Below are 12,727 nucleotides of genomic sequence, written 5' to 3'. Positions count from 1 at the left end.
CACTGGCTGGGTTTTTATACCCTTCCTTTTAAAAATAATAGCACATGTGGTCTTTCGAACAAAGAAACTAAAGTGTAAACTCACTGTTGTAGCAAAGGAGCCCAGTGCTGGGAACAGGTGAACTCTTAGGGCCTGTCAAAGCAGTAGGGAGTTACAGAGTCACCAAAAAAAGTTACTTTCAGAGATAGTAAGACCAGGCAAGTTTTTTTTTTTAAATTAAAAAAAGATTTTAAGTGATAGCAATGTTATAAGGGAGGACAAAAATTGAAAATCCTGGATGTAGGCATTTAAATGCCTGGCTTTCCAAGTGCTCTTTTACCAAACTATTATTCCATTCTCCTCTATCCCTTTAGCATACCAGGTTTAGCATATAGCCGTCTCTGCTCATGAGCTAGAAGCTGCAAGTGCCTGTGCACCAGACAGTCTGACAGAGGAAGTGTCTGCAGGGCATCTTAGTGTAGAAGTCGGCCATCGAATTCATTGGAGTGTACGAACAAACAAGAAAGCGACAAAGCAGATTACGGAAGTCTTCCTAAACTAAACTCTGTTGGTCATACAAGTCGGCAGGTTTATGCGTTATTCATTGCAGAGCTTAATGTAGCTGAAATGTAGCAGAAGTACACTGCACATTGGGTCAATAACAAAGCATGGCTGGATGGGCACTTTGCACATCTGCAGACAAAGCAAGTAAGGCTGCAAGCTACCCACCAAGGTAAGAACAGGGGCGCTGAAGATGGTTTTGCAGACTAAATATCTGAGAGGCAAATCCTCAAACAACTTGGGCTGTAACCGTCCCACAGACGTTTGTGGGAAAAGGAATAGGAGCCAGTGGGAAATACTAACACATAAACACATATGGGGTTAGGGATTTGGCTGCACTTCCTTGATAGTAAATACCTCGGAAGTCATTGGAGCTTTTTAAATAAAGGAATGTGGGCCCAATCCTAAGCAACTTTTCAGTATCAGTGCAGCCATGCCAATGGGGCATATGCTGCATCCCACAGTGTGGGGGCAGTCACAGGATCCTCCTCAAGGTAACAGAACATTGGTTCCCTTACTGTGAGGCTACATTGCGGCTGCATAGGCACAAGAAAGTAGGATAGGATTGGGCCCTGAATCCAGAATGTGAGTTTTAAGGATATGAGACCAGAGAAAGGGAGAAATTGGATGCAGACCAGGAGGATGGAGATAAAAATCAAACAGAAAAAACAATGGGGGGGGGAGAATGGAAGGGAACAGGAAAGATGGAGGAGAAGAAAAGAAAAGGAATGGAGAGGAAAGAGTAAGGATAAAAGGAGGACAAGGAAATAAAAGGGGAAAGCACTAAAGTGGGGAAGATGATACATGTGCCACATGTGGAGAGGGAAAGTGGACCAGGAAGCAGGCAAATGGGCACACACATAGAGCGAGACTGGCACTGGGAGACCCCAATCCCATGCACATCTACTCAGAAGTAAGTCCCATTGTGTCGAATAGGGCATACTCCCAAGAAAGTGTGGCTAGGCTTGCAGCCTCAGAGCCCAATCCGAGGCATGCCTACTCAGAAGCATGAAGTAACGCAGAAGTAACTCCCACTGCGTCCCATGGGGCTTACTCCCAGGTAAGTGTGGCTAGGTTTGCAGCCAGAGCCCAATCTCAAGCACACCTACTCAGAAGCAAGTTCCACTGTGTCCTACGGGGCTTACTCCCGGGGAAGCGGGCCAGGCTGCAGGCAGAGCCCAATCCTCTGCACGTCTACTCAGAAGCAAGCTCCCCTGTGTCCAACGGGGCTTACTCCCAAGTAAGCGTGGCTAGGCTTGCAGGCAGAGCCCGAGCTCCGCCGCGTCCTGCGGGGCTCGCTGCCGGGGAAGCGCGGTCAGGCTGCACTCGGGGCTTGCTCGGGCGGTACCTTGGTGTAGGCGCCCCAGGAGAGCTCGGTCTCGATGACCATGACCACGATGCCGAACATGCCGAAGATGAGCGCGTAGTCGCTGAGCCGCTTCCTCTTCTCGAAGAGCGCGCGGCGGTGCCCCAACTTGTAGCCGATGTTCTGGTTCTTCTTCTTGCTGGACTTGCTGCCGCTGCCCGGCTGGCCGCCCGCCGCCGCCGCCGCTGCTCCCGCGCCGGCTCCCCCGTAGAGCGCCAAGTTGTTGGAGTTGTTGTGCTCGGGCTTGGACACCACGATCTCGGGGCCGGCGGCGGAGGCGGAGGCGCCGGGGCTGGCGAGCGGCTGGAGCGGCGGCTGGAGCGGGGGCTGCAGCGGCTGCGACTCGGAGTCCAGCTCGTGCAGGTTCCTGCGGGACGAGCTGAGGTTGCTGAGCGGCCGCATGACGCCGCCGTTGTACCTGCAGCTGCTCATGGCTATTTCGGTGAAGGGGTTGCTCTCCCTGCGCGGCTGCGGGTGGAAGAGCTGCTGGTGGCTGCCGCCGCTGCTGCCGCTGCCGGGGGGGCTGCCCTGCTGCTGCTGCCGCCCGCCCTGGCACTGGCACTGGTGGGAGTGGTGCTGGTGCTGCTGGTGCCGCGGCTGCCGGGCATGGCTGGACGGGGTCAGCTCGCCCACGCTCAGCTGGCTGCCCTGCCGCGAGGAGCAGGGCGAGCGGGCGGGCGGAGCGGGCGACGAGGTGCGGAGCAGCAGCGGCAGGCTGTCCCCCGCAGCCCCATAGCAGGCGCAGTGGTTGCACTGGAGGCTCGGGCTGCTCCGCCGCTGCTGCTGCTGCTGGCAATGCGGCTGCTGCCGCTCTGAGCAGAAGCCCGCCTGGAACTGCAACGGTGTTTCCATCTCCCAGCTGTTAAAGCTGCAGGAGGACCAGGCGGCGGTGCGCCCTGCGCAATGCGTTATGGTCGGCAGAGGGGAGTCCTGTTGCCGCCACGACGGGCCCATCGCGGCTCCCGTAGAATCCAGGCGGCCAGTCCCATTGGTCGGGCGCACCAAAACAACGGGCATCACGTCACCTGCAACAACCGGGGTGGAGGGGAGAGGAGGGAGGGAGAGAGAGAGAAAGAAAGAAAAAGGAGGCTGCGGCGTGAGAGGCGCGCGAGGCCGGAGGAGGGGCGCGCGCGCGCGGGGAAAGGGGCTGCGAGAGAATCCCCCGGGCGGCGCGTGCCACCCTCGGGACAGTGAGCGCGCGCGCGCGCAGCTTCTCCCCCGCCCTTCTCTGGCTGCCGGGGGTGGGAGTGGAGTGGGGGGATTCCACCTGCCAGACAGACACTCACTGCAGTGGCAGCCCCGGAGGGAGGAGGGGAGCCCGTCTCAGCCACACACTCGCCGCTGCTGCAAGAGCTGCTCAGGCAGGTAAGGGTTATTTTTCTCCTTTCGCCCCCCACCCCAGCACCTTCCGCCTGCATCCCCTCCAGGCTTCTCAGCCAGGGCTTCCCCTGGAACAAGGGCCAGGGGCTTCTCAGTACCTGTGCAGAGCTAGATCGAGAACTAGATCTAGATCTCTCCATCTCTCTATCTATATCTATCACTCCATATATATTTATATCCATCTACCCATCTATTGGTATATCAATCTCTATCTATATATCTATATCTATATATATCTATATCTATATATATAACCATCACTATATATATATTTATATATCTATATCAATCACTATATATTTATATCTATATATCTATATCATCACACACACTCTCCCTCTCTCTATGTATATTTCTATCTATATATCTCTATCTGTCTATGGCCATTGCTATCTATCTATCTATCTATCTATCTATCTATCTATCTATCTATCTATCTATCTATCTATCTATCTAGGGCCTTCCCCCAGCCCCAAAGGCGAGGGTGGGGTCTCCTGTTCCATCTCTTCTCTCCTCCCCCAAATCCGAGTGTTGGTAGCTTTGCCCCTGTATGTTGGGGGGGGGGCTTTGCAAGGCGCGCGTGACGTGCGCGCAGACACTTGGAATTTCCCTTCAGGGGCCTCCATCAGTGGGCACTTTGCAGCTAAACCGCCCCCCCCCCGCAAGGACCCTCCCACAGTGGCCCCCAGAAGGCGGGCGCAGGGCTTTCGAGGCTGGGCGTGGAAGCCCCGGCGCCCCGTCTCTCCGCCAGCCTGCTGGGGCAGACTGTCTTGGGAGGATGTCACGGGGTTGCCTTGGCAGGGGGAGCGCGGCGCCACCGGGGGAGGGGGTCGCGTGCGCGCCTGGGTGCAGCGGGCGTGGGCGCAGCCAAGGGGGGGAGGCGGCCCTGGGAGCGCTTGCAGTGCGCGGGACGGCCGCGGAGCAGAGCGAGGAGTGCCGAGGGAGGCTGCAGACGGAGAGGATTCCCGCCTCTGCACAAAGGGAAATCCCGGAATGCCGGGGCGGGCGGGGCGGGGCGCGCACTCCTCCGGCTCTTCCAGGGAGGGAGCCTCCCTTCTGCGGAGGGGACTCTTAACCCCTTCCTGGCGGCTGCAGGCGGGGCCCTCTGCAGGGAGGCTGCCGCCGTGCACTGGCGCGGGGAAGCCCCGGCTGGCGGGCGGGCGGGGAGCGAGCGCTGCCTGGCTGGGGGCGGGGGTTCCCTGGCCGCGCCCGCCGCTCACATCTTCGCCTTTTCCGAAACATTCCGAGCGGCGCTGCTGCCTGCCTGCCTTCGGCTCGCCGGGACTGCTGAGCCGCGCGCCACTCCCGGGCCGGCGCTGGGAGCTGTCCAGCCTGCGGGAACGAGGCCCCTCCGGGACTCCTGCTGCCGGGCTTCCTCTGGCCGCCTGCCGCGGGTGCTCCTGCAAGACAGACAAAGAGGAGCCGTGATCGGGGGTTCCCCTCTGCCCGCCCGACCTGGGCTTCCCTGCTTCGGAGAGCAGCCCTGCAGCCGGCTGCCCCTGCACTGCTCATCGGAGGGTGGAGGCAGAGAGGTGCGTGCTGCAGGATCGCTCTCTCACACACACTCCCAATTTCACGCTCCAGTCTTAATTTTAAGCATGCATAATCCAATTACAGGTGTACTCTCTCTCACACACACACACTTACCTCCAGCCCAATCCTATCCACACTTTCCTGGGAGTAAGCCCCATTGACTCTAATGGGACTTACTTCTGAGTAAACATGGATAGGATTGGGCTGTCACTCACCCCCCCCCCCCCACACACACACACAAAGAGAAGCCATGATCTGGGGTTGGCACTGGCTTCCCTTGTGCCTGCCCAAGCTGGGCTTCCCTGCTTCTGAAAGCAACCATGCAGGCTAGCTAGATATATTCTTGCAATACATATCAAAAGAGGGAGACATAGAGGTGTGTGCTATAGGATCTCTCTCTCTCTCTCTCTCTCACACACACACACACAGAGCCTGATTTTACATTCCAGCCTTTATTTTAAGCATGCATAATCCAATTACAGGTGCACTCTCCCTCCCCCCTCCCCCCTCTCTCATTTTCAATAGTGGACTCAAAAACACTGGTGTAAATGCTGCAGTGTAACATTCTTTTGTTGAGGGAGACACTGTGATTGGGACTAGGAAAGCAGGAAGTAATTTCATTAGTTTATTTTTTTAATTTTTGGGTTTTATCTTTGTATGTTCATATCTCTGCTGCATAGATTTTTAACCTGGTTTTTCATTCAAACCTGCTTTAAAAAAAAAAAAAAGCTTTCAACCTTTGCCATCTGAAATAAATAAATAAATACAGCATCCTGGACCCAATTTCTGCAGATATTGGCTTACCTCAGTCATTCTGTTTTTGCTCATCAGTAGCCCTTAGTCTGTCAAACTAAAGGACAGGCTCAATTTCAAAATCATTGGATGTTATTGGCTTGATTTATGTCCGTAAAGAAAATGTATGCACTGTGCTATATATACCATAGACGCTACCTCGGTGTAAATCATGCAGTGGTGTGACCATCAAGGTATGTTACTCAAGGCATATATTGCATGCAGCTGCTTATATCATGCAGCTCTTATATGAGATAAAAGGCAATTTGCAGTAATATCTCTATTATAAAAGAGTTCACAACATGAATAATAAAAAGTGGGTATAATTCAAGGGGGAGTTAAGCCCAATTCGTACAGCATTTATATAATTGTACCATCTTAGTTACACAGGCAGGTTGGATCCAAACATCAGTTCAGCCAAGCTAATCCAAGCATCCTATCCTTGAACTCTATTGAAGCCTAGTCTGAGCTATGTTTTCAACAGGAGCTCAAGGTCAATAACTCAAGTGTGTCCTCATGTCACTTGCTGATGATATGTTATTACTCATTACCACTCATACAAACAGTTGAGTAATGTGAGATGAAAAACCTGTATTAGAATCCAGGGATTGGAATTATTATAATTCCAGGAATTATTGTATTTCTTTAAAAATGGTAAAAGTGGAAGCATCTTTGATTGAGCTCGTATTGAAGATACATTATTTCAAGGTTTCTTTCAATGTCAATCATTTTTCCAGCTGCACAGCTTTAGAAAAATTCAGTGTTCTGACAATAGGAATTTTTTTAACCATTAATGTTTTATTAGGAACTAAAACCTCAGAGACAGAAAATGAAACATTAGTCAATGGAAGATTTGTAGCTTCTTTAAAAATCTGCCCAAGGAGTCTAGCAAATGCTCAAAAGATTCGTATGATAGGGACACTCCTAATGGGTCAGTAGAAGCCAAACAGTGAAACAGGATCACTGTCATTAAGTAATTGAATTTCTGACTTGGATCTAGTTTCCTGAAATTCTATTCTGTAGCAACCTTAAAGTTGATCACCTGCTACCATTTTGTCTTTTTTTTCCAGTGCCATCAAGTGAATTATTCATTTTAACAGATCCCCAAAAGAATACAATAGCACGCTGAACAAATTCTTTTCTGTTTGTTTTTACTTACAGAAAGAAAACCTCTCAAAACCCAAAAGTGATTTACTTACAACACCTCTACTATTTTCAATACCCATTATTAAACCAGTAATCATATTGCCGTTATATAGCTTTCCTGTGAATTCTAAAAACTAAAACCCACAGGGTCAGCTTACTTGGATGGCTGAGCCAACAAATGCAAATAGATCCTGCAAAACATTTGATTCCTCTAATAAACACCTGTGGTTATATGTTTTGGTCAGCCAAGTTCTTCTGTAACTACATATGACATTATCCGTTGTATTGTTGTGATTGTTATTTTTGGTTCAGTACTCACACAGGTTTTGCAGTGTCCAAAGCAGTATTCAAAGCATAGATTATAAAGGGTATTATCATAATGGCTTCAGGGCTATTTTGATACTTTTATATAATTTCCCCCTTAAATGGATTTCTCTAATCTAGGATATAGTTGTGATTTATAAAAGATGCCACAGCCTGCTAGGTTAATCATCTGGATCTGAAATACCTTTAATTTATAGTTGAATGAGAAAGCTCCTTGCCCTTTTAAGTTAATAATCTCTAAAGCTGCAATCCAAAATGTGCCTACTTGAGAGTATATTCCAACTCAGCAAGATTCACTTCCAAGAACACATGCATAGAATTGCACTATATGTTGTATTAAGTGTTGGAATGAAATAACTTATATTGTCTGAATTTTCAGCTCCATCACAATTAGTTCCCATGTGCAATTCAAAAGATTTTATTTATCTATTTTATTTTTAAATTCCATATCTAAAAGCCCAATCCTATCCAATTTTCCAGTGCTGGTTCTACTGTGCCTATGGTGTATACACTGCTTCCTGTGTTGAGGAGTTAGTCACAGAGACTTCCTCAAGGTATGGGAACATTTGTTTCCTTACCTCAGGGCTGTACTGAAGCTGCAGCAGTGCTGGAAAGTTTGATAGGATTGGTCCCTTATATTAACCATATATTTATCAAAAAAGATAGAATTAAGAACTTTTTTGTTTTGACTACATCCTGACGTTCTCTGTGTCTCAGAATGGTTCAGAAGGTTCATGCACTGCCAATAATAATTATAAACTAGATCGGCACAAAACACAATTTACAACAAATTGACTGAAAAATTTGTATCCAGTATGAACAAGAGGAACAATGTTAAATGATATAATTTAGGAAACAACTAATAAAGCCTTAATTTTGTTATTTTTCTATCTGCCTCTGTTTCATATCCAATTGTGTTTTAAGTTCATTGTTTTACATTTTAATCCATTTTGGATCTCTGATATGGGCAGCCATTAGCAATATTGGGTGCTTATGGCTGCAGATCTCTCCTGATCTATCTCCGTAAGTGCCAGTGCAGCACCATAAAAGGTTTGCCACTATCATGTGCTGTGGAACCACCTGCACAAATGACTGGAGGCTTCATACACATGCCGATGGCACACCCAAGCTGTACCAAAGCAGGTAAGGTGGCAGCAGGGGTTTATAATTGGCAGCCCAATCCTACTTAAATTATCTGCTGGAAGAATGAACATTCTGCCAGCAGAGCCGGCAGGATCCAGATGGAAGTGCCTGGATCCTGTCAGAAGGTGCATGAAAGTGTCGTACGCTCCAGCCCCACCAGCTAGTGCAGCAAGGCCACCAGCGTAGTTGCGGGTGGACCCATTCATGGGCTGGCAACCAGGCCACTGTCTGCTGGTGAAAGGTAAAGTGGTGGTGGGGACAGGCAGGTGGAAAACGGGTGGAAAGGGGAGGAACAGTGGAGGGAAAAGGCAGGTTCGAGAATGCAAGATAGCTGGTGCAGGACCAAGAAGTCCCATAGGGAGCTTTCCCCAGGGCAAGTGAATAAAAGTTCACTTATTCCAAGTAGATATCTCCAACTCTCCCTTGCCATAGGATGCAGTGCTCACCTCCTTGGTGCACCTGCATTGCTGGTGGTAGGAATTTAGGTTGGATTGGGCTGTGAACATACTTACTGATTGGATTTTGTTAACAGATGGAACACTCCCAGGTTTGCAACTTTTCTGTTCAGTCCTGCCTTTCATTAGGATTGTCATTAGGTATGTTGATTTAGAAGTGTAAACAAATATGATTTATAGTAGCTTATGTTATCCTCATAAAACTCTGTGAGTTTCTCCTAAGAAAATCTTCATTTTAATTTAATACCAAATGTGCCAACAGCCAGAAATCCCATTTGTGATGAACTGGCATCTTATGCTTTCAAACTTTCACAATTTTGTGGTTGTTTATAGCTTCTGGAATATTTTATGTGATTGAATGATTTAGTCAATAAACAACAGAACATGCCAATATTTAACACAAGAGGTCATTCTAAACCTCACAGTGATTAGAAACTTTAGTAAACTCAAATGTTTTTTGTTTTTTTTTCATGCTGATGTTATTGATTGGGACTCATGCAGCTAGTTCCATGTGCCCAGCAAGGTTTTAGGAATATGTGCCTCAAGCAGCATCCCCCTTCCCAATGCCATGTGATAAACCACTTATAAAACTTATAAGAAATAGATCTCAATATAGACCATAGTATTTATTTTTTAGCACAGTTAAAAGTTGTTTTACTGTAACACATACTCTTTGGGCACATGGAACTAGCTGTATGGTTCTTTGAATTCCAGTCCATAAAACTGTATAAGATGTAACATTTAAGCTTAATTGCAACTTTTTTTTGAAGGTGAAATAGAAAATAACCGAAATTGTATATAGAGTTATATCATCCTGTGTTTACACAAAGATAGGCAAATGGTTACCTTCAATCCTAGTTATAATTTATCATATGGTATTAAAGACCAAACTAGATTTCCATGCAGACACATTTGCCCAAACCTTGGAAGGATGCAATCAGGAAGCAAAGACTAACATGATTATTTAAAATTCTTTTCTTGCCAAAGGGGTTTCTACTCAAAATTACCTCTACCCCAGCTGCTTTACCCTCCTTGGAGGAAAAGGTATCCTTCCCTGAGGAGGGAAAGGCAGGGGGGTGATTTTGAACTGAATACCAGGGAAAGGGTAAAGCATCCCCTCCCCCTAAATTATCTGCTCCTGATCATCATCTCTTAAAGTTGCTTTTCGTGTCTTAAAAAAATGGAGAGGGAGTATGTTACACATTTAAATGGGATGTAATGTCTAGCTAGGCCCCAAACTCTTTAATAGACAACACCTGTCTGCTGCAGACACCTCAGACAAACTCTAAGAGGTCCACTTTTAAATAGTGGTTTTCTTCTACATAACAGGTTAGGAAGCTGTAGCCAATTTCTTTTGCTATTTAAACTGCTCTGTGAAATTTTGGTTAAAAATATAAATATCCTTCTGACATGTAGTAATAATTCATCTCTCTGTGCAGATCAAGAAAAATCCCCTCGAAATTTACCCCAATGCAGGATTTTGAGACCAGTACACTGTCCACCCAGGAAAACAGTTAATAGCCACAATAGCAAATACAAGAGACCTTCCAATCACAGAGTGTTGTATATCTAGTACAGTGCATATCCAGTGGCATTCCTGGGCATAAAACAAAGCAAGCTTTGAGATCTTGAATGACACGAGCAAGATCAACTTATGAACTGTGGCTGAACATATCTTGCAATGGGATCAGCCTCCTAATCTTTCAGCTGCTATCATAAAAGGAAACCTGTACAACACCTTTTAAAGGTGTGCCTGGAAATGAAAATCTTCAACATTATTGCAGGCAAAGAGCCATTGATTAAAAAGAGGTCTTGGCTTTCTGAATTATTGCCACTGTTTGTAGCTTGCTTCTAGCTAATGTACTTTTCATTTGACATATATAGCAACAAGCCAAGGTTTTTTTCTGCTCAAGGCAAAAGATACTTCCTAACAAACGGAGAGTGTGACTAGATGCCCTGCAATGCTGCTGAAAAGTCTAGGGTGCATACTGAGCTCATGCAGAGAGCCAGTATGAGAGGAGTCCTTTTGAATTGTGCCACCCCAGACAGCTTCCTAGTATACCTGTTTTGGGTCAGTCTTGGATAGCTTAAAATGAATGAGCCTAGCCTAATAACAAGCGGTTAAAACTTTGTCTATTGTAGACATCTGGATTCTTTTTCTTTTCATTTTGACTCCTAAAAAGCATCCTTGTACCAGTGCTGCTACCACAGAACTTGATTGTGTGAGACGTTACTTTTCATTGGTCCCAGGACTGGTCATTTGGAAGAATCCCATCAATGTAAATTGGACTTCTTTTTCAGGCTTACAGTAGGTGTTCAGAGCAAAACGAATGACTCAACCCTATCCCTGAGAAATACCAGTGTACTGCCAGCTACACCAGTGCAAAGACAGCCCTGCTGCCAGTGCAGCAGTCAGAAAGCTGTGTGTCATCATCAACTGGGGCACTGACTGGCTGATGGCACAACCCGCCAGTGGAAAGGCAGGAAAGGGGCAGAGAGCTAGGTGGGACAGGGTGGAATGAGGCAGAGTCAGCAGCCAGACATGTCCCCAATGACATGCCCCTCCAAAGCAATGGAGCTGGTGTAGCTTAGAGGAGCCCCATAAGAGGTAACAAAGTAGCTGGCACACAGGTAGGTATAACACCACTCATCCCCTCGACTGGCTTCTCCACTGCGATGGTGTTTTAGATTTGGTGGGCATTTTGCCAGTGGCCCTGCCCTCTCAGCATGGCTGCCGCTTAGGATTGGGCCATTAATATACTGTAATACTGTAGGCTAATATAAGCATAATATTTTTTTAGTAAAGAAGACTGCAGTGGACTTCATATTAAAAAAAATACAGCTGGTCATCACTGAGCAGGGCTAGAACACATATTTCAAGTTCTTAGGCATAATAACCATACAGAAAAAAAAACATGTACAGACATGCCCCCGTGTCCACGGGGGTTCTGTTCTGGAACCCCCCGCAGTTAAGTGAAACTGTGAATATGGGCAAATGCCTCCGTCCCACCCTCTGGAGCTGGGGGAGCTCTGGCCTCCAAAAGGTCCTCTGAGCCCAACAGAGGCCACGGCTCTCAGTCCGCAGTCTCTGCCAAACTGAGCCCAACAGTGAAAAACCATCACTTCTGGTTTCTTGGTGAAATCGGAAGTGACATTTTTAATGCCTTATAAGGCATTAGGAGGCCCAGGGAAGCCAGGTGACTTTTTCACTGTGGCTATTTTTTGCTGTCAGACTCGGTCTGAACCCGGCAGAGGCCATGGACAGATGCCCGTAGCCTTTGCTGGGCTCAGAGGACCCTCTGGATAATAAATTATGATAAATTATCAAATATTAGATGACATGACCTAAACTTTTGATAGTATCTCTGTAATTATTTTTTGATGATACTATTTTAGATTTTATAGACTGAGACTTTTGATTATTTGGCATATCCTTTTTTTGTCAATTTTTTGTAAATTGCTTTGTGGTCCAATCCTAAACTTCACATGCTGGCTCACCATCTGTGCGCACTGTCATGTTTGTGGGCTCTAGTGCTGGTGAAGTGCCAGAGCTCTGCCACTCAGCGGTTGCACGGACCACCGAGCAGTGGAGAAGTAGGTAGGGGCATGGGGAGAGGTGGGGAGGAGGCCTTCTGTGGTGGGGAGAGGGCGGGGAGAGGGCGGGGAGGAGGTGTGCCAGGTGAGGGAGCAGGACAAGAGAGAGGTGGGACCGGTGGACCTTTGCTCCACCGGATCCAGAGCCTCTGTGTCGGGCTGGCTGCTTGACATGGAGGCGCTTGATTCTATGCCTATCTTCAGGTTGCTGTAGAATCGAGAAGCCCCATTGCAAGGCTACTCAGTTTACACGGGGGAAGAAGACTAAAGTCCACTTCTCCCGAGGAGGCGGCGGCGGATATAAGTGTGCTGGATGCGGCTGCAGCCATTTTTAGTGCCACTGCAGCCATGCGCCCCGGGCAGCTCAGGATTGGGCTGTTGATCACTCCTAAAAGCAGTCTAAACACTCAGTCAATAGAGAAATAATAAAAACAGTTAATTCAACTCAAACATC

The 12,727-nt window shown here is 47.6% G+C and overlaps 1 protein-coding gene and 1 long non-coding RNA gene across 4 annotated transcripts in view; one reads left to right on the top strand and one right to left on the bottom strand.

Moving 5' to 3' along the window:
• KCNN2 (potassium calcium-activated channel subfamily N member 2) overlaps positions 1–4,528 on the bottom strand; it is a 97,855-nt gene extending 93,327 nt beyond the window's left edge. The window contains exons 1-2 of one of the 2 annotated variants that reach the window (XM_066614281.1): positions 4,507–4,528; positions 1,889–2,931 (exon numbers count right to left, since the gene is read on the bottom strand). In XM_066614281.1, coding sequence (XP_066470378.1) covers positions 1,889–2,931; positions 4,507–4,528 — 1,065 coding nt within the window. Of the gene's footprint in view, positions 1–1,888; positions 2,932–4,506 lie in introns of those variants that run through there. The other variant, XM_066614282.1, reaches the window with a different exon arrangement.
• LOC136639783 (uncharacterized) overlaps positions 2,971–12,727 on the top strand; it is a 98,657-nt gene continuing 88,900 nt past the window's right edge. For both annotated transcript variants that reach the window (XR_010793730.1, XR_010793731.1), the window contains exon 1: positions 2,971–3,271. This is a non-coding gene — a long non-coding RNA (uncharacterized lncRNA). The remainder of the gene's footprint in view (positions 3,272–12,727) is intronic.

The sequence above is a fragment of the Tiliqua scincoides genome, chromosome 2 (genome assembly GCF_035046505.1).
Source record: "Tiliqua scincoides isolate rTilSci1 chromosome 2, rTilSci1.hap2, whole genome shotgun sequence".
Taxonomy (NCBI): Eukaryota; Metazoa; Chordata; class Lepidosauria; order Squamata; family Scincidae; genus Tiliqua; species Tiliqua scincoides.
Note: the sequence above shows the minus strand (reverse complement) of the source record. Positions and strands in the feature narration are given on the sequence as shown.